General features: G+C 40.0%; 1 protein-coding gene across 21 annotated transcripts in view; it reads right to left on the bottom strand.

Annotated features, from left to right (window-relative positions):
- Positions 1-26,755, bottom strand: part of Map4 (microtubule associated protein 4) — a 148,237-nt gene that overhangs the window by 36,363 nt on the left and 85,119 nt on the right. For 12 of the 21 annotated variants that reach the window (XM_034483635.2, XM_034483636.2, XM_076917912.1 and 9 more), the window contains exons 4-8: positions 16,856-16,978; positions 15,808-15,921; positions 12,316-12,450; positions 9,080-10,213; positions 8,088-8,201 (exon numbers count right to left, since the gene is read on the bottom strand). In XM_034483635.2, coding sequence (XP_034339526.1) covers positions 8,088-8,201; positions 9,080-10,213; positions 12,316-12,450; positions 15,808-15,921; positions 16,856-16,978 — 1,620 coding nt within the window. Of the gene's footprint in view, positions 1-4,445; positions 7,686-8,087; positions 8,202-9,079; positions 10,214-12,315; positions 12,451-15,807; positions 15,922-16,855; positions 16,979-26,755 lie in introns of all 21 variants that reach the window. The other 9 variants (XM_076917905.1, XM_076917903.1, XM_076917904.1 and 6 more) reach the window with 1 other exon arrangement.

Genomic DNA, 26,755 nt, shown 5'->3' with positions numbered 1-26,755 from the left:
TTTATTTCAGCTTTGGAATACTTACATGTGAGGCTATGTGATTAACCACACCTAAAATCTAGTCACCCAAGATAATAATCTAGCCAATGCAAGATAACATATTTGCAAACATATTTAGATGGCCTCTTTCAAACAAGATGATGGCAGTATCAGCCAAGTAGGATTATTTGAGGTTTAACTGAGAATTAAAAAGAGCGCAGGGCAAAACAAAAAAAAATTTTTTTTTGGTTATTTTTCTGAGACAGGGTTTCTCTGTGTAGCCCTGGCTGTCCTGGAACTCACTCTGTAGACCAGGCTGGCCTCGAACTCAGAAATCCACCTGCCTCTGCCTCCCAAGTGCTGGGATTAAAGGTGTGCGCCACCACCGCCCGGCCGGCAAAACAAATTTTAATAACTGATAGTTGTAAATCCCACTAAGGGCAGGCAGGCAGGCAGCCTCAGAAGGCTGACATGGGTGCTTCTCAGGCTTGGAGATAGTAGCAACTCCTCCCTTGAGATTAAAAATGCTTTTCTTTTTAAATGCTGAGCATAGTTTATTTATGTACAAGGGCTTTGAAACTGTTAAGACTTCTGGGTTTATAAATTACTTCAAGTTTCACACCAAGACATTTTACCATAAACTGACATTCCCAGCTGCTGGCAAACAGCCGATGAGCTTCAGCAAACTGAAATGAAAGAAACGAAGCCAGGTAGGAAGGAGAACAAGCTTCATTATGGCAAAAGAAGGGCCTGTCTACAGAATCCCCAACTGTTCCAAGTCCCTGTGGGTATTGTCACTCAGGTCTACCTGATTTCCAGGGACAGATAGAAAGAAGTCTATCTATAACCCACGTGAAATACCCTTTCAAACCTGGGCTTCCATTTACAAAAAAAAAAGGAAGGTACCTTAGGAAGACTTTTTTTTTTTTTTTTTGGGGGGGGGGCATGTTGAGATCAGCCTTCCTCATGTACCTCCATAAATGTTTTCCTCATCCTTCCTGCTTAGAACAATATGCATCATATGTAAAGAAACCTGCTAAAGTATTCCCCAACTTGACAGTGGCATAAAAATGTCAAGAGAGAGAGAAAAAACAGGATACTGAAAAAATATTTTACTAAGGTTAACTGAAGGTAATTCATTCCTACTTTAAAAATATGCAAAACTATACACTAGATACTAAGAAGAATACAGCAATAAATCAAACATAAACTTAGTGTAGAAAATACCAGACAGAATCAAAAATTTAGAATTTAGTCCAAAACTAAACTAAAAATATGCTGGGCATGGTTGCACATTCCTTTAATGCCAGAATGCAAGGGAGGCAGTCAGATCTCTGTGAGCTTCAGGTAAGCCAGGGATATACGGAGTGACTCAAAACAAGCAAGCAAAACCAACAAAAAATATATACTAATTGTTATCTTTTTATGAGGGAATATTACAACAAAGAACTGAATAACTGAATAAAAAGACTTGGACACTGGAGAGATGGCTCGGGGGTCAGGAGCTGGCTGCTCTTTCAGAGGTCCTGAGTTTAATTCCCAGTAACCACACGGTGGCTTATAACCATCTGTAATGGGACCCAATGCCCCCTTCTGGTGTGTCTGAGGACAGCTACAATGTACTCATATATAAAATAAATAAATCTTTAAAAGACAGACTCAAATTTAGTTCTTCTATACCCATGTATAATCTTGAGAACCTCCTGTAAAAGACAGTATCTTTGTATATATGTTGGGGGAGGGATGAGACACAGACACATTTGTCTTCTTCTATCTATGGGTAGATAGATAGATAATATCATTCCTTAATATATGGTAAGCATCAACTTTACTGGGTTTGTGTGCATGTGTATGCTACAGCATTTATATGGAGGACAGGACAATCTGCAAGAAAAGTCCATTTTCTCCTGTAAGTCCACTGCCACACAGCAATGAACATCAAGTTCAGACCATCTGTCTTCAGCAGCAAGCACCCTTATCTACTAAGCTATCATATCACCCAGCACTATAAGACTGAAATCCACATGCAGCACCATCTGACTATAAGACAGGTAAGGATCGGTGATCTTCAGTAAGAGTAAAGGTAACTTTACTAAGGCCAAATTTACCAGTCACAGACAAAACATCAGAGCACATATGGCATGGTGGATAATGCCTGTAATCCCAGTATTACAGAGACACTGAGAGTTTCAGGCCTCCCAGTGTTGGAAGCAGAAGTCCTTAAGTCCAAAGAACACCAAAGAAACCAGGATTGCTCTTTCAAAGGGAAGGACGTATAACTTTTCCATCCAGAAAGCTGGGAATTAGAGGTGATTAACAGATCTGCATTACCTGTTAGGCAAGGTTTTATCAAGTCTTCAGAACCAAAGGTGGCTAGTAATCTAAATGATACTTACATTACCCATATAGCCACGGGATCCCCCAAGCTCCCACAACCATGACCCTTACAGTATCTGTGTAGCCAGAGGCTCCCCCAAGCTCCCACAGTCAAGATCACAAAACATGAATATAACTACATATTGTTTTAAAGATTTGTATCTGTAAGCATGCCATGTCTCATACAGTATAGGAAATGCACGTCACTATTCTCAAGCATAACTTCTTTGGAAGGACATATAAAATACTATTAAGAGTCAGTTTTATCTAAAAAGAGAAAAATTTAAATTGTTTAATGGAAGAAAAAGATACCATGCCTATTCCTTTGTACTTTGTCAATGTGTTAACTGTATTAAAAAGTAATAACTTTTGGGGAGTAATAACTCATAATGTAAAATAATAAAACTAAAAAAAATTAAAAATTTTCATAACTATTTTTTTTTTTTGGGATAGTGGGGTGGGAGGGGTCTCATGTATCCCAGACTGGCCTTGAACTCCTGATCCTCCTACCTTCATCTCCCAAATGCTGGAATTACAGGTGTGAACTAGAAGCCCACCTCAATATAAAACCTTTTAACCAAAAGTATCTGCTGACCTAGAGGTAGCAATTGTTAGAATTTAGAGAAGCAACATGAATTTTACTCAGTCTTCATTACACTCCCCTTAGGTTATGTCTCACGTGTCATCTGCAAGGACACACACTGAGTGGGGGCTGACCTGGCAGGGTCCAGAGAGCTCTGCAGGTTCTGACTAAGAACAAACCCACTTTCTAGAATTCTTTGCAAATACTCAACATTTATTTGGAAATCCTGATGAAGGTCTTACAATCACTGGTACCTTTTAATCACTGGTAAAACTAAAGAATATGGTAGAATTCTGGAATGCTTTCTACATGCTATTCTATTTAATTATCCACATTGTTAATAGAGGAACTGAGAAGAAAAATGAAAATAGCATATGCATCCTTTCTTCACACCACAAGTATTCCAATCCAAGTGCTCACCACACCAGCTTTCCTCACAAGGACAGGACAAGTCCACACCATGCAGAACACAACCCCACAATGAAGCCAGGTCTGATGGGCTGCTTGGCCCAAAACAATCAGTGTTTTTGTTGTGTTTAAATTTCTCAAATTAGTATCTGGATCATGCAAACTTGTTAAGAAAGAACCATTTGTTGGCTCCAAAAATCTTGAAATGCAAGGAAATATCTTGAGTGTTTGTTTCAGGTAAGGTATGACTAGATATGTATTGTGGAGGAAGGGGGAGTATACACATGATTAATCTCTAAATCTTGAGAGAAATTCATCTTGAACTCAGTTTCAACTACGTGACCTAGTAAAGTCCCAAAGGGCAAAATCAGGAGGAATTTTACCATTATAAACAAAGTTCATGAATTGTTTAATGAACAAAGGCTATGCCACAAACTCTACAACTACTGATAATGGCTGTAAGCAGCAAAACTGATTAAACCAGTCTAGCCTACCTGGTACCTTGAGAGATTACTTCCCAACTACTAGAAACATGAAGTCTGTACTTATCAATGCTAGTCAGGGGATAATAAGATGAAGGCATACCACTTTCATTTGATCTGAAAGCAATTTGGATACTTGCTCCCACAAGCTCAAGCTATTAATAAACTATAAATAAACAAACACAAAAATAAAGGCAAGTTTCATATACTCAGCCAGACTATATTTTTCTGCTGCAAATATTTACACCAAATAATGATTGATATTTTCCCTAAACTTTACACATGGGGGGGGGTCAATATAAGAATAAGAGGACTGCAATGTTTTCCTCTCACCCCCACAACTTCCAATAAAACTCAAGATTCAGTGCTGCATTAAAAAGGCATGCAACCACGTTGTCAGTCTCCTCAAGCTGAACACAGGGCATGCATGCCTTGGCTGAAAAAAAAAAAAAAAAACACACACACACACACACATACAGCACTCAAAGGTTTTCATGCCAACAGACTAAGGATCAACAAGGATTAGAGTCTAAATGGAACCAAGGCACAAGCAATTTGCTTTTTGAATGCTAACTCTAAAGCAACATGAAAACACACTCCCCATGGCAGGGTCATACCACTGGACTTGGGCAGCTTGGGTCTCTCTCTCTCCTGACTTGCAGACTTTGACAGATGTGGAGTAAGTCCTCGAGACTTGGTGGGTCTCATGTAGCCTTTCACTGGCTCTGCCGTTCTGCCTTTATCTTCCTTCTTCCTTTCACCCAATACCTTCAGTTCTGACATTCCTGTCATCTTCTGAGGAGCTTCGACCCCGTTACCTTTGAACTCTGGGACTTGAGGATCCTTGTAAGCAGTCACCACTACTTTATTTTCCCCCTCAACACTGTCACATGAGAAATCAGACTGAAGTTCTGTTGTTAACATGGAAATGCATTCCAATTTTGTGACTTCACATAACAGACTAGTTTCTTTTAATTTATCCTTTTCATTTTCTGGAGGCAAAAGAGTGATATCTACCTTCTTATCCAAACTCTCTGGGCCCTTGGAATCTCTCTCTTTCTCATTTTGGTCATAAGACAAACTGAATTTCTGTGCTTTCAGTGTAAGAGGGTCAGGGGTTAGAACTGAGGCAGAGTCTTTCTCAGTTGTCATCTCTTCATTCACCAGAGACACTGGCAAATCACCACTATCTGCATGTGTGTCTAGGACTCTGACCAATTCTGGAAGGTTCTGGGTTTCTGTGAGCATACCAGGATGGAAGTGTCCTTTAGCTGGTTCTGTGGCATGCTGAGCTGAATGCTCAGAGGACCCATGGTGCTCTGACTCAGGTTCCCCTATCACATGGCTTTTAACCATTATCCCTACTCCATTTTCCCTGTAATCAGCAAACCCCCCTTTATTCTTAAGAGAGTGATCTCCAAAACTGCTAAGCTTCTCTGGGGCATCTGTAGAAGTCCCAGCAACTCCTTCTGTACTAGTGGAGGACACAGCAGCAGAGGGAGCCTTGGGCTTTTCTTGACCTGGGACTCCATCTTTGCTACACATATTTTGTGCAAATAATTTGAAATTATCTTGCTCACTTTTTCTGGAATTGTCTGGGAAGAAATTATCTTCCTTTCCTGCTTGAGGAGTAGGTAAGGACAGCATTTCACAGCCTGCTGACCCCATAGCCTCAAGAGGAGCTGATTTACTCTTTGGCCCCAATGGTCCTGCCTCAGAGGTAAATGTAATATTCCTATTTTCATCCACATATCCCATTCCCTCAATTCTGCACTCTCCTGCGGCTTTTATGGAGTTTGTTGTATCTGTCTTAATCTCCAAAATGGACTTCTCAGGACAACTGTTCTTAACCCTTTTGCATTTCCCATCATTACTCCTCTTGTTAGGTTTTCCGGGCACTGCAGCCTGTCCCTTGGCTGCATATGTCTTGTTTTCCTCAGTTCCTACTGAGGAAACAAATCCTGCCCCCCAGATTGGGTCTTGGGAGCTCATATCTATCACCTTGGCAGCTGGATCAGTGGTAACAGCAGAACTTTGGACTGAGTTTGTTTTATTCCCCACAAGATCCCTAAATTGAACAAAATTAGACTCCACTTTCTTATTCTCCATGTCAGCAAGTTCCTCTGTGGCTCTACATGATGCATGTGAGAACAAAGGACCATGTATTTTAGAGGAAACCTGCCCTAGCTCACTGTTTTTATGGGCAACATTACCACCATCACTGTGTTTGTCTACACAAGGTGGGCTGATGATTTCCTCCTTGCCCTCTGTTCTGCCAGGCTGTACAGGGTAATTATTTTTAAACTTTTTGTTCCTGCTTTCATTGCCTCTCTTTTTAGACTTTTCAGAAATCCAGGGAGTTGACTCATGATCTATCCAAGGACACTTCCCTTCCTTGCTCTGGTTACTGATGCCCATATTTTTAACCTCAGCTCTTCTTTCTGTCTTAGCATCTAAAGTCTGAGTCAAACTTGACCCACTTTCCAAAGGACTTAATGGCTGCATGGTGCCTCCTACAGCACCAGTCACCTCTTCAGCCACGCTTAGGATTGCCTCAGTGAGGTCAGGAATAGCTCCTGGTTGCTCTGAAGACTCCAAGCATAGTCTGCTTCCAGGATCCTTAATACTCACTACTCCAGTCTCAGGGACTAGCTCACTTGGCAAAGGTACAGATCGATCCTCTTTGTCGCTGTTCAGAAGGAATAGCACCTCGGCTTTGGCTCCTGACTTCCCTGAGCCTGCTCTGACTTTCCCAGGACCCCTTCCCTTCCTGCTTTTGCCATCACCTGTCATTTTCTTAAACAGCTCACACTCTGGCCCAGGAGCTTGAATTAATTCTTGGTCTTTCATTTCCTTAGAAGGAAGCAGGCTGGTTCCTTGTCTTTGCTCAGGGAAGGTGTCTGGTCTCAGTTCTTTACTGCCCCCGACTGCATCAGGAGAGACCTGCAGTGCAGTTGCTCCACTTCCACCACTGTCTTCCTTCAGACCATCGTTTAGTGGATGGTTTGCTGCTGAAGGGAGGGTCAGACTTGACAGCACATTCTCTGTTGTAGGTTTTAGAACTCCATTAATAATCTCTTGGCCCAATAAAGGGGAACATTCCACTGGTGGAGCTGTCACTTTGTGTGCAGCAATGTCAACTGGGGTTCCTTTCAAACTAGATGAACTCACTGCCCTGCTTGTATCTACTAAAGGCTTCAGGTGTGATACAGCTGGGGATCTCTCTTCCTCTCCCTGTGGCAAGTTCTTATCTTGGTTCTCTGATAGTGGGCTTTTATCTCTGTGGTCATCCTCTACTCTCGGCTTAAGCTGAGCTTTTACCACAGTTTCTGGAGGCTGTTCTAGACATGAAGTAACCCCAGGACTCTCTGCACAGTCGTGCTTCAAGACTTCTCTGGATACAGATCCACACTCTGTACGCACAGTAGTAGACTGGCTGGGGCCCATGCCTGACTTCAGGGGTCCATGAGCAACAGGATGACTTTGACGCTCATCTGCATTGTTGTCACCCCAAGGCCCCCCAGCTCGGGACTGAGGATATCTTTTTTGCTTTGGTTTCTTCTTCTTTTTCTTTATCATCATTGGCATGCTCTCTATATCCCTGGCTTCCCTGCCATGATCTCTCTGGGGTAGAAATTCAGCATGAATACCTTTTATTTGGTTCCCATGCTCACCAGAAGATGATGAACCAGAGACCCAACCCAACTCAGAAAATGGGCAGGGGCCCAGCCTGGGATCAAGAATCTTCCATGGAGAAGAACCTTCCAGCAGCTCAGGAGGGACCCTGGCAGGCTTAGACCGGGCTGACCTGCGGTCACTGGGTCTGCAAACGTGTTTACCTTGTGAGGAGGGGAAACCTGCAATACATGAACTTGGCTAAAATTCTAAACAGCAATTTCCTTCTTTTCATCTCTATAAAGAAAGTGTAGTGATCCATTTAAGTAATTCACACCATTCATTCATATTAACACTTCTCATTCTTAGCTTGGTTAAGATCAAAGATCATCATCACTAGTCAAAATTTTTTTCCAGATATATTTATAAAAAAAATTAAGACATTTAAAATCTTCATTTTAAAATAATTCAACAGAACAGTAAACATTTAAAAAATCCACTTTCTGCCTAAAGAAATGGAATATACTGAAGAAAAAAAAAAAGACTATAAACCGTACTGCTGATAATGAGCACCACACAAGCAGCAACTAAATAATGAATGCCCCCATCCCATCACTCCTGACTTCAACACTCCAAGGACTTACCTGAGCACAGCGCAGAAGGCTGGCCGCCAGCTGCTTCCTTCTGCTCTAATTTCTCTAATGGAGAACCTTCATCTATTGGCAAGGTAGACTTTTGGTCTGTAGATTTGACGGGTTCTAAAGGTAAGGATAAAATTCATGTAGGTTTCAGAGAAATAATATTTCAGCTCATTTTTCATCTACCATAAATTACAATGAGAATGTGTTTTGAAGAATTCTTCTGTACTAAGGAAGGTACAGAAAATGGGAGGGGCAGTTAGAAGGCAGAGTAGACAGGGTTCCCTGTTTTGTCTTTTTGTTTTGTTTTTGTAATTAATGTTTATTTATATTGTGTGGAGGAGCAAGTGTGCCACAGACAACATGTGGAAGTCACAGAACAGTATGTCAGTTGGCTCTCTCCATTCACCATGTGGGTCCTGTGGACTGAACTTAGGTTGTCAAGCTTAATAGCTGATAGCTTTAAAATGAGGCATCTTATTAACACTACTTCTATCTTTGTAGGTGAAACAAAAACCAAAACCCAAATGTTTCTGAAAGCAGGTAAGAATGATTAAATGGAAAGAAGATTTCACTAATGAATAACAGAGGAGAGAAGGATGTCCAGGAAGCAGTGCACTTGAGTACAGGGAAGAGAGTTGTTGCAAAATGAGGAGAGGCTGGCTTTACTTAGAAGACAGTTTAGCCATTTAAAAAAAAAAAAAAAAAAAAAAAAAAAAAAAAAAAAAAAAAAAAAAAGGCAGTGCATATAGACACAGTTGGTATGTAGAAGAGGCAATGATGGGTTGTGGGTCTTACTGGTTCATATGTCTGCAAGAGAAGCAAGGATGTACATAGAATGGGACGAGCCATCAGAGGAAGGAGAGGGTCAGAACACTGACTAGAGAGAAGCATGAGTGGAACTGAAAAGCAATGAGGCTGTATTTTGTTAGAAATGACAGCTGTCCTTTAGTCTATACCCTAGTACAGAGAATACTAAGAGAAACCAGAGCCTGTACCTGGTGAAACTGTAAAAGGAGGTACTGCCAACTGTCCCTTGTGCTGCACAGGTTCTAACTGGGAGTCTTCACTTAGTTCTTCTTGTGTCTGTACAGTTTCTTTGTCTTTAATTTGAACAGTTGCTACTTTTGTTTCCAAGGGTAATGCAAGATCCGAGGCTGGAACCATGCTGTTATCCAGAGTCAACTCTGTTCCTGAGTGGGGATCAGCATTCTTAGCCAGGGGAGCCTCTGTATCTACAGGCAGAGACATGTCCTTGACTGAGGCTACCTCTTCTTTGTTAAACTCAGTCATCTTTGTTTCTGGAAGTGTAACCATGTCCTTGCCCAGAGCCACTTCTGATTCGGAGAGTGGAGTCATGTCTTTGACCATGCCCAATTTTGTTTCTGTGGGTGGAGCTGTCTCCTTGCTTATGGTCATTTCTGTTTCTGAAGATGGAGTCATGTCAGTCACCAGGGGTCCCTCTGCTTCTAATGGGATTGTCACATCCTTTGTCAATGCCATTATGGGGTCTGAGGGCAGTACCACCTCTGTTGCCAGGACCCCCCCTGTTTCTGAGGACAAGACCACCTCCTGAGCCACAGGCACTTCTGTAGAGGGCTCACTATCACTCGCCAGGGCCACGTCTCTTTCTGAGAGCATAACCATGACCTTGGCTGGGGCGAGCTGTGTTTCTTCGGGAAGTATCACATCCTCAGGTGGTGCCAAGTCCATTTTTATTGAAAGTGTTGTCTCTGTTTCTTTGAAGAATGTCATATCCTTGCCTGGGACCATTTCTTCTTCTGTAGGTGGTGCCATATCCTTGGTTGAAGATACATCTGGTTCTGTAGGCAATATATTTTTAACATGGGCTGCCTCTGTTTCTATGAGTAATTCCACGTCCTGGGCCAGGAACATATCTGATTCAGTTGATGGCTGTGTGACATTCGCCAATATTACATCTGGATTGGTGATATCTTCTATATCTTTAGCCAGTGTTTCTTCTGTGCCTGGGCCTGGTGTTATGTCTATGGATGGAGATTCCTCTGTTTCTTTGGATGGCACTAGATCAGTGGTCTGTTGTGCCATCATTTCCAATGGTTTAGTTGGCAGCTGCTCTTTTACTGATTCCACTTCTACTGCCTTGGATAGCTCTAAGGAAAGTAAGTTTAAAAAATTAGGACCTAGGAGGGCTTGAGAGATGGCTCAGATGTTTAGAGAGTTTTATGGTTTTTCTAGATGATTTGGGCTCAATTCCCAGTACCCACATTGCAGCTCACAACTCTCTGTAACTCCAGTTTCAGGGTACCCAACACGCTAACACAAATATAAATCAGTCCACACAAAAAAATTTTTTTGTAAAGGAAAAAAAACTTAGGACCTAGTATTATTCACTCATAACCCTGCATTTACAATTTACTTTCTAAGTTGGGTTTGGCAGCACAAGTCTTTAATCCTAGAACTCAAGAACAAAGGCAGGCAGATCTCTGTGAGTTCCAGGACAGGTAGGTCTACAGTGTTGATTTCCAAGACAGCCAGGGTTACACAGAGAAACTGTCTCCAAAAACAAAACAAAACACAAACTTACTAGGGGCCAGGATGATGGCTTAGGAAGAAAAGGCATTCTGCTAAGCCTAATGGCCTGAGTTGAATCCCAAGGAGCTACATGGTTAAGAGAAATGACTCCCAGAATCATCCTCTGACCTTCACATTCAGAAATAAAATGACAGAAAGATATTTATAGTAAAAAGAAACATGTGGGGTGGTGGGCTGTGGGAAGCAGCTGGGTGCTTGCGAGCTTGGAACCCCGGAACCTTTTTAGGTGGCAGGAGTTCAGCTCTGCTCACAGGCCCTGGTTCTTTTCATTTAGCTTCAGCCCTCCAAAAACCACTCCCACAGAGAGGTCTATGACCTTCAGTAGGAACAAGCCTCAGGCCCTAGAGAGATTTACATACTAATGAGGTACCTGAAGGTCAGAGGGTGGAGCCAATTAAGCCTTCTTCCCCAGTCCCACCTCCCTCTCTCTCCCTCCCTATTTAACTCAGGTCTGCCTTGGGTTTTGACGGGGGAGGGGGAGTACATCCAGATCCATCCACCATCCATGACATTACATTAAAGCCTGACATTACATTACATTAAAGCCATGACATTAAAGCCTGTAAAAACCCATGAGGAACCGTGGAGCCACAATGGCCATGCCTAACTTCACCCTGGAACACTCTCAGCATTTCCAGCAGCAATTACCCACAGAAACATTCTGGGCTGGAGAGATGATGGATCAGCAGTTAAGAACAGTAACTACTCTTCCTGAAGACTCTGGCTCTATTCCCAGCACCCACATGGTGGCTCACAACACCTGTAACTTAAGTTCCAGGGGATTTGATGCCATTTTCTGGCCTCTGTGGGCAACACACATATAGACAAAATAGTCAAACCAGAAAAATTTAAAATAAAAAAAATTAAATAAATGAAAATAAATGGCTTTTAATGAATATCAGTGTTTTGTTGTTTTGTTTTCTTGTTGATTTTTTTACAACAGGGTTTCTTTGTGTAGCTCTGGCTCTCCTAAAACTACGTCTATAAACCAGGATGGCCTCAAACTCACATAGATATACCTGCTTCTGGTTCCCCAGTGCTGGTGAAGGTGAGAATTACCACTGCCCAGCATGAATACAAGCTTACACTAATTAAGAAACTGCAGAGCTAATTTATAATGTCTATATTTGACAAACAACATTTTTAAAAAGTGAAACAATACTAGGAAGACAAGTCACTCCTCCCTGGCTTTTTGGTTGAGATCAAGTCCTCTTAAGAACACAAGATGTGGAGTACACACAGCCAGGAGAGAAAAAACATGTTTAAATCAAAGAACACAGATACATAATCAAGCTAGAAAGAAAACTAGCGACTAGCAGTCATTCTTCTAATAGATGTCATGAAAGGGTACGCTGTATCAGGCCTAGAACTCTGGCATTCGGTAGGGTTAAGCAGGAAGAATACCATAAGCCAGCATCGGTTACTTTTGAGACAAAAAATTCCAGTGTTTAAAAATCTGCATCAAGCAAGGCATGGTGGGTACACGTCTTTTATCAAAGCAGACAAGTTTGAAGCCAGCCTGGTCCACACAGTAAGTTCAATTCAAGGTAAGATTCTGTCTAACAAAGATAAAAAGTCTGTTTATCTGTATCTGCTATAAGCTGCAATAATTACTGGTGCCATAAGCAATAACTAATGAAATAACTTTTCAATAACTTACCTGTTGCTGGCTGTTGGGTTTCTATAGTAACCTCTGGGGAAATGCAGGAATCTGAGTGTGGAGAGTTTGGAGCTCCCACAGACCCCTCCTGAGATACAACAGCCATGGAAGCAAATGAGTCACGTGGAACCATACCTAATATTGAAACACAGTTTTTAAATATTAAGTCATCAATAGTCCAGGAAAAAGACATTTGAGAACACATCAGTGACATGTGTTGTCAAGAAGACACACAAAAGACCAAAAAAAAAAAAAAAAAAAAAAAAAAAAAAAAAAAAAAAAAAAAAAAGACATTTGCCAGGTGGTGGTGGCCCACACCTTTAATCCCTGCACTTGGGAGGCAAAGAGATGCAGAATTCTGTGAGTTGGAGGCCAGCATGGTTTACAGAGCTGGTTGTAGGAGAGCCAGAGCTGTTACACAGAGAAACCACATCTTGAAAAACCAAAAAAACAGGGCTAGAGAGATGGCTCAGTGGTTAAGAGCACTGTCTGCTTTCTAGAGGTCCTGAGTTCAATACCCAGCAACCACATGGTGGCTCACAACCATCTGTAATGAGATCTGATGTGTCTGAAGACAGAGACGGTGTACTCACATAAATAAAGTAAATCTAAAAAGAAAAAAAGAAAGAAAGAAAAAAAAAAGAAAAAGCAAAAACCAACAAACAAAATGAGAGGCTTTATAGTAAGATCTGCTACCATTTTCTGCTTAGGGTTAATTGTTGGCTATTTAGTATATTTTGAATATATAGTATCACAATAAAGCCCTGGCTGTTCTGGAACTCTCTTTATAGATAAGGTCAGCCTAAAACTCAGTGCTGCCTGCTTCTGCCTTATGCCATGATTAAAAGTGTGGCCCAGCATATTAACATCTTCTAATTTATAAGCACACACGTGTGTGCGTGCCTAAGTGTGCATGTGTATGTGTATTTGTATATAGGTACCTGCAGAGGTCAGAAGGAAAATATTAGAGCCCTTGGAGTCATAGTAACTTGTGGTTATGAGCCTCCCCATGTCAGTGAGAGATCCAACTCTGGCTTTTGCAAAACCAGCAAGTACTCTTAATACCTGAGCCACCTCTACAGCCGAGATTTGAAATAAATTGTTACCAGTAATATATAATAGTAATATATCACAGTAGCACCAGGAAGCAATGTTTATCAGTTACATTCTACTGGAAGTTTTAGAATACTGAAGAGGGAGCATTACCAACACCAACATCAATGGAATTCAGCGGATAGCACATTATTCATTTACCTATGAAACAAGATTAGAATCTGCCTTTATAAAAATGCCTAATAAATTATTAGCAAGTTGACAAATAAAAGGATTATGCTCTTTATGTCAGACACAATATGAGATTTAATACCAGATGGTCAAAACCATTACCAATTATTAAGTTTCTTTTTAAAAAAAATATTTATTTTATTTAGAAGTATATTATACCTGTCTTCAGACACACCAGAGGGCATCAGATCCCATTATAGATGGTTGTGAGGCACCATATAGTTGCTGGTAATTGAACCCAGGACCTCGGGAATAACAGTCAGTGCACTTATCCACTTCCCCCCCCCCCAACCCCCCAACGCCCCGTGCGCCTTTAAGGAGACAGAATCTCATGTTATGTTGTCTAGGTTAGCCTTAGAGCTCAGGTGATCCTCTTGTCATTAGCCCTACTCAGTACATGATACTACAGGCAAAACACACACTACCACATCCAGAAAGATTACTGCAATTTAGAGGCAAAATAGGTGCATTTCAAATAACAAAACATATAGTATGGACTAACTGCTCTAGTGGATGTAACAACTTTGAGGACTAGATTATCAAAGATCTCAGAGAGAAATCAGGAAGAGAAAAGGACAGCAGTCAATGTTAAGATTTAAGAGCCCTCTTAGCAAAGGAAGCAAAGAGATACCAACAAGACAAAAATTGCTAAACTGTAAGAGCAATTATTCAAGTAGATCTGGCATGTCCTACAGGACAAACAGGACCATATAAACCATGGGGAAATGATTTGAAAATCAAGTTAATTTAAAACCGCATAAAGAATGTCTTTTTAAGATTCTCATCATGATGATGACATAAATATTTAAGGATTCAAGTTAATCAGTAACAGCAGGATATTAAAAATGAGCTACAAAACACAACAGAAAGGCTGATTAGGAGACTAGTGGAGTGATCTAAATGTGAAGGGATGTAAATTAGAGGAAAGCAAAGAAGATATAAAAGAATATAGGGAAAGTCCTACAAAGCTGGTAGCACACACCTGCAACCCAAACTACTAGTGAGGCTGTTTGAAGGATCATGAGTGTGAGCCCAATCTAGACAAAATAGCAAGATTTCTTTTTTTTTTTTTTTTTTTGGTTTTTCAAGACAGGGTTTATCTGTGTAGCTCTGGCTGTCCTGGAACTCACTCTGTAGACCAGGCTAGCCTCAAACTCAGAAATCCGCCTGCCTCTGCCTCCCAAGCGCTGGAATTAAAGGTGTGCGCCACCACCACCCGGCAAATAGCAAGATTCTAAAAATAAATGGAGTATCACTTCAAAGGAGAGGAGGAGAAAAAGAGAGTGGTCAGAAAATACTCAAAGCAACCAAAATAAATGCCAACAGGACAAGATGGGGGCACTACTGATAAGTGTTGCTTACAATGGACCTGACACCACGCTATCTATTTAACCTAATTTTATCATCACCACATCTCTAGAGTAGGAACTAATGCTGGCTCCACTGTATAGATTTAAAAGGTCAGTAGGGAGGGTTGTGTTGGCTCAGCCCAGAATGCAAAAGAGTGACCTGGCTGTGATTCACAAACAGATTCCTGTGGCATCCATATATAATAATCTCTGTACTTGGTAAGTAGAAGCAGGAAGAGTAAAATAGGAATTCTTTACTACTATGAGGCCAACTTAGGATATATGAGATCCTAACTCAATAAGAAATGAGTAATAAAAAAATGAAATTTAGGAAGTAATTTCTCCTAGACCATAAAAGTTAAAATATGGGCAAAGAATCTGACCAAGCTTTATAGATTCAAAGTCTTATAAAAACTTCAAATATAAATTCTCTAATTTGCCACTGGAGACCTTAGAAATCCTAACCCTTGCTGTTTTTCTATTTCATGGTAATATGTAATATAAAGTATTTCATAGGTTTATGAGTACCTGCCATATGTATGTGTATATATGTATATTAACTATATATTGTATTAATTACATATATGCATAATATACATGTATATGTGTGTGTGTACACGCAGATAAAATTCGTGTTTCATAATTTCAAATTAGTTCAGATGTGATAGCTCCAGTAATTGGGAAGGAAGAGAATTAGGATTTCAAGGCCATCCTTGGTTACACAGCTAAAGCCAGCCTAAGCGCATTTCTTAAATAGAACTTACCTCAAAAAACTGTATTTTTCTGTTTATTATTTATTATATGGATCTCTATACATTAAAAAAAAGATCTGACATAATAAATCTAGTTGAAGCCATACCATAACTGTCTTCTAAAGGACTGTTTTGCTCTATAAATGCAGAAGCATTTGTGGGTCCACTGGAGACAAAGAGCAGATCCGCCAGACCATCATCATGGTGCATGTTAAAGGGATCTGGAATGACAGAAGAACCAAAGACACATACACAATGAATATAATTAGGAAGATAATTATCTCTTGTTTCCTATGAATGTTGATTTGTTACATTTGTATTGCCAATAGTAAATTAAATATAATATAATGACTACACATGATGAAGCAGCAATATTCACTAATTCACTTGGTATAATAAAATGTAATCCATAGTTCCCTTAAAATTTGATTATTTAAGAGAGCAAGCAAACATAAAACTTTATGAAAGAGCACACCATACTCCACTTTAAGATTCTAAAAAGTACAGAGGAAACTAAAATTTCAATATGCTAAGACATATATTTAAGATACTAAAACAAACAGAAAATGGGAACTATGTGATGGACATATAAACACCTAAGTTAGATTTACCAGAACCCACAAGAAAGTATGGTGGTACATACTTGTAATTTCATGCTGGAGACACAGACACACACAGCACACAAAAATTAAAATTAAACAATAAAATTATGCTGGGCATGAAAATTTATGTGCTATACAATGAGATCCTATCGCAAAAAAAAAAAAAAAAAAAAAAAAACCAAACCAAACTCAACTATAATGTTATCTGTAGAAGAAGCTTAAAAAAAAAAAAAAAAAAAAAAAAAGGTTTGTTGTTTTTTCATATGAACATTTATGAAGGACACAGCATTTCAAATGCTCACTGAGATCAGTACGGTGTGGAATGCTCCAGCATTCCAGTCCCAGCCACTCAGGGCTACACAGTGAGATGCTGTATATCTTTAAAAAATAAAATGAAATCCTGGGACTAGAAGACAACTTTGAGAGTCAGTCCTCTGGCATACAATAAGTACCATTATTAATTACTGCAGTCATTTGTTTGGGTGGAAGTTACAGCTTTGTTACCTATTATCTCACAGGTCACATTTAGTTGTCACATACAGCCTGCACTTACCAGCCTGGCTAGTATCTAACACTTGCTGGGGCTGGAAACAAAAGTTTGCATCTTCTGGCCAATTCTGGCTGTTCTGATAATCCTGATAGTCCACGTTCTCTCTGAGGATGTCAGTTGGAGACCCTTAAGATACAAACAAAATAAACTATAAGATACCACTGGTTTCCAATCTACTAGTATTTACAAAATATTACAGATAGAACAATATAACACAGTGACATCTAATAAACACTTTTTAGACACGGTTCTCCCTAGGTCCTGACTGGCCTCAGACTCAAGAGATTCCACTACTTCTACATCCGGAATGCTGAGATTAGCAGTGTGGGCCACCAAGCCCAGTAAGGGGCATGAGGGAAGCGGTTTTTTAAGCTAGAAGGAAATGGGAAGGTACTCCATGGTCAAGAATGAAATTGTCAGCATTAAGAAGGTAACAAGCAAGATAGTTGAGTGGTAAAGTTACCTGCTAACAAGCCTGATGGCCTAAGTTCCATTCCTTGGAGCCACATTTGTTCCATCATGTAGGTTGTCAACTGACCTCCATATGTGTACCACATTATGTACTTGCTCAGACAGGCAGGCAGGCAGGCAGGCAGGCAGGCAGGCAGGCACACACACACACACACACACACACACACACCAGTTCTAAAACTGACCAACTAAAACAAGGCAATTATTGAATTTTGGCTTTCTGGCTAAACTCAAGTTTAGATTCAAACAAATTAAATTTATAATCACTTAAGTTTTAAAAGCTATATATTTTATAATCTATACAGAAGGTTTTTAAAGAGGTATAACCACAACAATTTTGAAAGAAATAAGTTTAAGGGTGTGTAGTACCTAATTTCCAAAGTTAGTATAAATTTATTTTACTAGTTAGTAATACTAACTTATAATAACTCCCTTTGGTACTGAGCAGACATTTAAAGGTTTTAACCCTGGCTCCTGACAAAAAAAAATAAGCACCAAGTATTAATATTCAGAGAAGAGAAAAAAAGTAAAACAAAAACTCATGTTAAGAATCAACTGGCTAATACTAGCACTAAGGAGGCAAAGGCAGGCAGATCCTGGTGAGTCTGACAACAGCCTGGATTCCTGAGTTGCAGGTCAGTAAGAGCTACAAAGTGAGACCTTGTCTCAAAAAGAGTCCATTGTGTTTCATTTATCAAAGACACCAATATAATAATAAGAGTTTAGGCGAGGGACTGAGCCGAAGTTTCACTATGTAGCCTACAGTGGTTAGGTCCTGCATGTAGGCAGCGTTGACTGTGGACTGTCTCCCTGCCCTGCTGTAATCACAAGTGTAGCTCACCATTCCAAGATGGCAGTTTTTTCTTTTGTTAATTTTTAAAAATGTGTGTAACTGTTTTACCTGCATGTGCACCACATGTGTGTCTGGTTAGAAGAGGGCATTTACTTATGAAACTGTAGTTATGAAACAACATGTGGATTCCAGAATCCAAACCCAGAACTGCTGCCAAGAGCAACCTGACTCCACTGAGCCATCCATCTTTACAGCCCTGAACAGTTTTCAACAAAGGACACAGAGACACCTGAACACTTGATTTACACCATCTATACAAGTTAACTCCATATAGATCAAGAAAGTGATCTGGGGAGATAGCTGGCTGGGTAAAGAATTTGGCATGCAAGCCTACTGACCCAAGTTTGGATCCTCAGAACCACATCCAGAGCTACCAACAGAGAAATTCAAGGCAGAGATTACCCTGACTCAAACATACCTGAGTCTGTCTTCTGACCTCCACAGGTATGACTGCATGCATGTATACACATATAACTGCACACATGCAGACACATGCACACAGAACTTAGATCATAAATCTGATAAAGGACTTATGCTCAAAAAAAGTTAAAACCATCTATAATTCACTTATAACTCAATTTAATAATGGACAATTCAGGGTTGGAGAGATGGCTCAGCAGTTAAGAGCACTTGTGGGGAGCCGACAGAGGGCGGCTATCATCCTTGCAGCCATCTTGAGCCATTTACCCTGACAAGAGACTTATTTACAACAGTCTACAACACCTAAGCACACTCTGATAACATCTTGTTTTAGATACCCAGGATCTTCCCTTGGATGTGTGAGACTTAAAGGTGTGATTTAGAGATAAGACTTAAGGGTGTGACTTAGAAGTGAGACATATAAATAAAAGGCAAGAGGCAGACAGAAGAAGAATGGGCACTTGGAAGGGAGCTTGGAAAGAAGCTTGGAACTTGGAGGCACTAGGGACTAGGGACTAGGAACATGAGACTTGGAACTTGGACTAGGAACTAGGGATTTGGAGAGAAGAGAGACTGAAGAATAAACAGGACTGAATCACACTCTGTCTTGGTCTCCATTCTTCACGTCCGTCCTCAATCTCTCTTGCTAAACCCCAACCGGCCAACCAGAGCAGCTTGGGACAGTGCAGGCTCTAACAATTTAGCCCCCAAGGCTTTTGGCAGTGCAGATTCCAACATCTGATAGAGCAGTCCCCGACATTTTGGCCACCAAGCATGGGGCAGACTGGTTCTCAACAAGTACAATTCTTCCAGAGGTCCGAGTTAAATTCCCAGCAACCACATGATGGCTCATATCCCATCTGATGCCCTCTTCTAGTATGCAGGTATACATGCAGATAGAGCACTCATACATAAAATAAATCCATCTTAAAAAAGAAAAAAAAAAAAGAAAATAATGGGTATTTCAATAAAATGTATACAAGAGATATTATTACAGGAGGAAATGCAGCTCATTATTATTTGCCCTTAGGGATATGCAAATTAAAATGGGAGTTAGGAGCCACAATACTAAATATTATAAAGTCAACTATCAGCTATGGTATAACTAAATGGTATACAGCACTTGACTAGTAGGCACAAGGCCCTGAGTTTAATCCCAAGCACTAGGGGGAAGAAGAGGATTAAAGTCTGGAGAGATGGCTCCATAGTTAAAAAACAAGAGGATACAAATTTGGTTCCCAGTACCCATGCTGGGTGGTTCATGACCACCTATAACTCCAGTTTTGGAATATTTGATATTTAGGGCCTCTGTACTCACATATAAACACTAACACTCAAGAGGCAGAGGTAGGCATATCTGTGTGAGTTCAAGAAAACCCTGGTCAAATTCCAGGCTATCCAGGGCCACATAGTGAAACCTTGTCTCATGAAAAAAAATCTGGAAAAATTAAAGCCTATGATCACTAATGATGACAATACCAGATGAGGTTAATGTTTTAGGAAACTTCCTGTTAAGAATGTAAAATGGGCCAGGTGGTGGTGGTGGTGGTGGTACATGCCTTTGATTACAACACTCTGGAAGGTAGATGCAGGTAGACCTCTGAGAGGCTAGCCTAGTCTATAGAGTAAGTTCTAGAACAGCTAGCCAAGGCTACAGAGAAACTCTGTCTTGAAAAAAAAAAAAATCAAACATACAAAAACAAAAGATGAATGTAAATGGTACAGGTAAATTTGGGAACACTTGATGCTTTCCTTTTGTTGATTTCAATGTTTGAAAATGTTTGCGTATGAGAATGTGAGTACATTTGTGGAGGTCAGAGGTCAACTTGCAGGAGTCTGTTCTCTTCTTGCACCATGAGGGTTCTGGTTATTAAACTCAAACATCAATCAAGCTTGGCAGCCAGAGCCTTGACCTGTTGTTGAGTGATCTTGCCAGAATTCCTTTTATTGTTTAAATAATATCTCTATTGAGGTATAATTCACATCAATGAAATTCATTCTTTTCACGTGAGGATTCAGGGAAATTGGTATATTGACAGTGATGTGCCAAGTCTTACTTTAGAACATTTTTTTCATTCCAAAGAAAAATCCTATAACCTTCTTTTGCCCAGCCTGACATCAACTTTGCTTCTTACTTGGACTTATACCAGATACTTGATATAAGAAATTGACCTCTTTGATTTACAGTAACAGTTTCAAGGTTCTGTTGTATCATAACTCAGAACTCCTTCCCCTCCAAATGGTACTCCATTGTGTGACTACCTCATACTTTCATCTGCCGGGCCTAACTCGACCGAGGTCTACTCTCCATTCCACCTTCACCCTTCAGTCACATACACAGGTGGAGGGTGTGTAGAGAGATTTACATACTAATGAGGTACCTGAAGGCCAGAGGTGGAGCCGATTAAACATTCCTCCTCAGCCCCTCCCCCTCCTCCTTTTTTAACTCCAGTCCACCCTGGGTTTTAGGGGGGTATGCATCCAGATCCATCTACCATCCGCCATGTCAATAAACCAGTTTTGGAAACCCAAGGACTTCCTCGTGTGTTGGGGCCACACCGCCATGAGGAATCGTGAGGAGCCAGGGAGAGGCTTTTATTTAATGAGCAGCCGGGGCCCAACTTCCAGCTGGAGGAACCCAGAGCGTTCCCAGCAGACTACCCACAGTAGGGCGGGAGGAACCCTGGGTATCCCAGTCATATTTTTTCCCTACATTCATCTATTGCTTAGCTGAGGTATGGTTGTTTTCACTACTATAAATAACCCATGATCACATAAAACATAAATTCTCAGACTCTAGAAGTACAACTAGAGGGTCACATAACAATTTCATGTGGAACCTTTTGAGGAGCTGTGAGACCTTCCTAAAGTGGCCAACACTGCTGTGTGGTTGCAACAATATTATTTAGTTGGCTGTGTCATCCCCACATACTCATCATCAGTGTCTATCCTATTTTAGCTATTCTAGATCTGGCCTTGGTACAAAGTATTATATTCTTCTGTTTTTTCCTTTAAAGATGATTTTTCTAGGGAGTGGAGAGAAGGCTCAGTGACTAAGTGTGCATATTGTCCTTGCAACTGACTTGATATCAGTTCTCAGCACCCACATGGGGTAACTACAACCACCTGTAACTACAGTTCCAGAGGAATCAAAAACCTCCTAAACACACATGAACACCTGTACACAAAACTGAAACAAAAATCTTTTTTCTTCTCTCCTCTTAAACCACTTTTCCTTTGTTGTTCAGATCTGTACTTCCTTATAAACAAACATGTTAAGCATCTTTATTACAAAAACAATATTTTTCATTGTGGCTTTTTTTTTTTTTTTGTACCTTCACAACATTCATGGCTATTTTGAATCCCTAAATGTCATATGAACAGGTCTCTCTCTAGGTATCTCTAGTACATGCTAACTGATTTACGGGCATCTTTTTCATGTGTTTATCAGCCACTTGTATCAGCATTTCTACAATTCTGCTAAACACAGGAAAAAGATACATGATGAATCACAGGCTCACACTGATGCCTCCTTCCTATACCCACGTGTCTGTTGGAAAATAGTTTTGCGCACTGTGTGTTCAGATGCTGATTTCTATGTCATCTGGTTGCAGTTCTGATGTTGGCATGGCCAAGCATCTCCCACCTCAATGTTATGTAAAAAATTGTTTCCATCACCTCTGACTGGTTAATAAAGAGCCGATCAACCAATTAGATGGCAGAAGAGAATAGGACTCGATTCCCATACCAGTCAGGGGGTCAAAAGAGAGACCAGGGAAAGATGGGGATGGGGGTGTAGAGGGGGAGAAGAAAGGTATAGGGACCACAGGAGGATTAAACATGAGGTCAAGACAAGATGAGAGATCAACCATGAGGACACATGTAGAACAGAGTGAGTCAGGGCAAAACACATGGCAAATAACAGGCAGGTGGCTGGGTAGTAGCAGTTCAGTCATGTTAGAATAGCTCAGCACCCACTCAGCTTAGTGCTTGTATCTTGTTAATAAAAATACCAGGCCTCTGTTCCAATTATTCTGGAGCTAAAATGGGGTAGAACAGGCATTGAAATACCCTGTAGTTATTTGGGAGCAAAGGAAGATGAAGAAAACCCCTCCAGAATTACTTCTACACAAGGCAACGCCATGACATATGTCTCAGAATTTCTGAAGAGCATCTCATAGCTTTCTTTCTTTCAACATTTACTATCCTAGGAAACAATTTGGACCCTAATTAACTACTTTTATATTGGCCTTTAAAACAGTTCTCTTAGTTCATATATATTAATATACAGATTCATTACTCTCTTTTAAAATGTAAGACAGGTCTGGAATCTTGGCTTAATTAACAGACAACTTCTGGCCATAGGTTCTGACCCCCAGTACTGAAGAAAAAACTTCTAGTAACTGTGCTTTTTACAACTTTTGTTTGCTTTTTTTGTTTTTTGTTTTGATTTTTTGTTTCATAATATCAGGCACACTGAATTGAAAATACTGTTTAAAAAGTAAGTTACTATCAAAATTGCCATAAGAAGTTTGACTAGGCATGGGGGTGCATACTAATTCTATCACTAGGAAGGCAGATATTTTGAGTTGTTGAAGCCAGTGAGTTCTAGGACAGACAGAAATAATAAGACCCCATCTAGAGAAAAGTGGCCGAAGGACCACATAATAGCTTTCTTTCTAGACAGACATCTTAGTGCTAATACTTTCACAGTATATACCATACTTCTTGGAAATGGGTCTGCATTTAGAATGCAAATTGTACTTTCAGAGATTGTTTCTACAATTCCTTAGAATGAAAGTGTTTAAGAAAGAAGTCCAAGGAAATTAACCAGTACACTAAAGGCCCTCATGACTGCATCTATTTCTTGGTCTTTGGTAGGAAACTATAGTTGTAACTCAGAAACGCAGGTACACGTTCTTCACAGTTTCTGAAGAAGCCACATTCAAGTGTGATTATTAGTAGGCTACCTCTTTCCAAAAGGGAGCTGTAGCACAGCACAAAGCAGCTCTCAGGAGCCTCATTCAGAACAAATAGCATCTAGCTTTCAATATTATTAATGAGCAGCTTTAACAGAAGGCACTCCCACATCTTTAGCAGTCGCTGCTAACCTAGATTTTGTTCTTAAAACTCAGCTAAAGAGGCAAGGTCCCCTGCAGGAACAACAGCATTCAGCCTAATTTTATTTTATTTTATTTTTTTTAAAAAAGACAGAATCTTATTCTATAGTTCAGGCTGGTCTCAAACTTTGACGGACCCCTTGCTTCAATACTGGTTGGGATTATAGATGTGAGCCATCATATCTAGGTTTTAGGTTATTTTTTTTTCCTTGCTTTGTTTTGTTTGTTTTGATAGTATAATTGTGATCACTAAAAGAATGAAAAATTTTTAAAAACTGTAAATAATTCAATTTACCTGAGGAAATAGAAATGACCTTATCACCATCGTTAGTCACCTTTAGAAACCGTGGTTTCTCTACTAAAGCACACTGGTTGGGGCCTGTGAGGTGACTTTAGTAGATTAGGGACTTGGAGAACAACCCTGGTGACCTGACTGGGTGAGTTCCAGACTTAAAGGGAAAAGAAAACTGACTCTATAAAGCTGTCACCTGACCTTCAGACAAGTGCTGTGACACTCATACCCCAACCCCATGCACTTACAATAGTAACATTAAAATTCTACAAAGTGGCCCAAAGAGGTAACACAGTGGGTGAGAGTGCTTACTCTCTTCCAGAGGACCCAGTTTGAGTTCCCAGATGACAGCTCACAACTGTCTGTAACTCCAGGTCCAGGGGGTCTGATGATCTCGTCGAATCTCCAAGGGCACTGCATGATGTAGTGCACATACATACACCCAGCCAAAAGACTCATATGCATAAAATAAAAATGGAATTACAAAACAAGAGAGAATAATAGGTGACAGGAAGCAATTTCCATGAAACTGCGCATTTACTAAAAAAAAAAAAAGCAAGTGGCTGAAGTTTAGTAAATACCAATTAGTCAAATATCCCATCTTTGTATCAAAGCCATCCCCTACATGATAATATCAGGCTCAAGTGTATTATTTTATTTTACTTTTGGTTTTTGGAATCAGGGTTTTCTTATTTATCCATAGCTGTCCTGGAACTACCACTAGACTAGGATGGCTCTGCTAGGAATAAAAATGTGCACCTCCATTCACTGCTACAGTTTTAAATACACATTGCAAATAGCCTTTAAGAAATTACCACTTGTCAATCTGTCATAATCAAATCAAATAATACTCCATAATCTAATATTCCATCTGCCAAGTATCTACATGTGTGAGACAGATTTCCTTCATCTTTTGTAGTACATTCCTTTGGGATGTACTACAACCTAAACAACATACGATGACAGACTAAATATAGTAAGTCCATTTATATTACCTGGGAACTAAGTGGTATCCAAATAGTGTTAAATAAACAAGTAAATACAAAAAAATTGGAATTTCCAAGGAAAAACATCTGTACAGAATACCAACTGGCAGTCTGTAATAAGCCACTTCTCCATTGGTAGACTAGCGCTTGTATAGCATTCATTGCCTTGGTCTCTCTTTTGTTTTGGCAGTGACTCACATATTCTGTGGACGCAAAAATGACTTTCAACTTCTGATAGTCCCAAGGATACTTTCCAAGTGCTGGAATGCCAAGTAAGTATCATCACACATCTCTAGCACGAGATGCTAGAGATCAAAGCCTAGCCTCCTGCATGCAAGGCTAGCACTCTGCTGCTACTTTCCTGGCCTTTTTTTTTTCCTTCAGATTTTTCTTAAGAAAACAAAAACAAAAAAACAAAAACTTGGAGCTGGATAGATGCCTCTTCCAGCTCTTCCAGAGGTCCTGAGTTCAGTTTCCAGAAACCACAAAATGACTCACAACTATCTGTAATGAGATCCGATGCCCTCTTCTGGCATGCAGATAGAGCACCAATGTATATTAAATAAATACATCTTACAACAACACTATTACACAAGAGGATTTACATTAAACTAAGCCGATTCATTACATAACGTAAATCTGCCAGTTCATACAGTGTGAAAGATGGAATAATAAAAGAAGTAACTACAACCAGGTCAGGAAAACAGGTCAAATAAGCCAGGACTGTCATCTCTGACATGATGTATAGCCATCTTAATTAGAGGAAAATAGAAACTAGCTCTTTTCCTTTTTTTTTTTTTTAGACGAAAACAGGAATATTTCCTTAGTGTACCAGTAATTCAAAATGAACCCTATTTCTAGTCTTACATTCCATTAAAATAGGTTACACGTTAATTATTAAGTATTTTGAAGTGAGGGAAGAAGTTAACAGGATTTAGTATAAAGTCAGAAACTTTATTTATACATAGTCAAAATCAAAATTCATCCGTGATAACCACATGTGAACACTAAACATTAAACTTTATTTTTATACATACCCCATTTCCAATGGCTTCTATTATTTCTACCAATGTACTCCAACTACAATCAGCCATCTGTGCTCTATAACAACAACAAAAACTCCTACTCTTAACAGCAGGGCAAACTTTCCAAGGAGATTTACTATTTTCATTATAAAAGCTTACAGGAGGAGGCAGAGGCAGGCAGATCTCTGTGGATTGCTAAGGCCAGCCTGGTCTACATAGTTCCAGGAAAGCTAGGATTGCATAGTCTAAAAATACAAATAAAGTCTGGAACCCCATTGTACAAAAAAAAAAAAAAAAAAAAAGTTCAAGTATGAAATTAACAGCCAACTATTAACTCTCTTCTTATTTCTGGTCATCTCAGACTCTGCTGTGTTTGTGTGTCAGCTGAAGACTGGCTTGGTTTTCTATTTCTTTCCCATCCCTTCTTTATGGTACAGAGTTGGCCATGTGGCCTGATAGTCTGACCAGGGAAGTAAAGAGAAGCATTCAGCCAAGTGGGCTTTGGGGTTTACTTAATTAAAAAAAAAAAAAAAAAAGCCTTTAGTCCTAGCATTTGGTTGGCAGAGACAGGTGTATTCCTATGAGTCTGAGGTCAGCCTCATTTCCAGAGACTTCCAGGTAAACCAGGTAAGAAAGACTCACACAAGTCGGCCTGGTCACACTCAGCTCAATGTGTAGCCAAGGATGGTTTTGAACTTTTTTTTTTTTTTTGGAGACAGGGTTTCTCTGTGTAGCC

Source organism: Arvicanthis niloticus, chromosome 21 (assembly GCF_011762505.2).
Source record: "Arvicanthis niloticus isolate mArvNil1 chromosome 21, mArvNil1.pat.X, whole genome shotgun sequence".
Taxonomy (NCBI): Eukaryota; Metazoa; Chordata; class Mammalia; order Rodentia; family Muridae; genus Arvicanthis; species Arvicanthis niloticus.
This window is presented reverse-complemented; position numbering and strand designations above follow the sequence as displayed.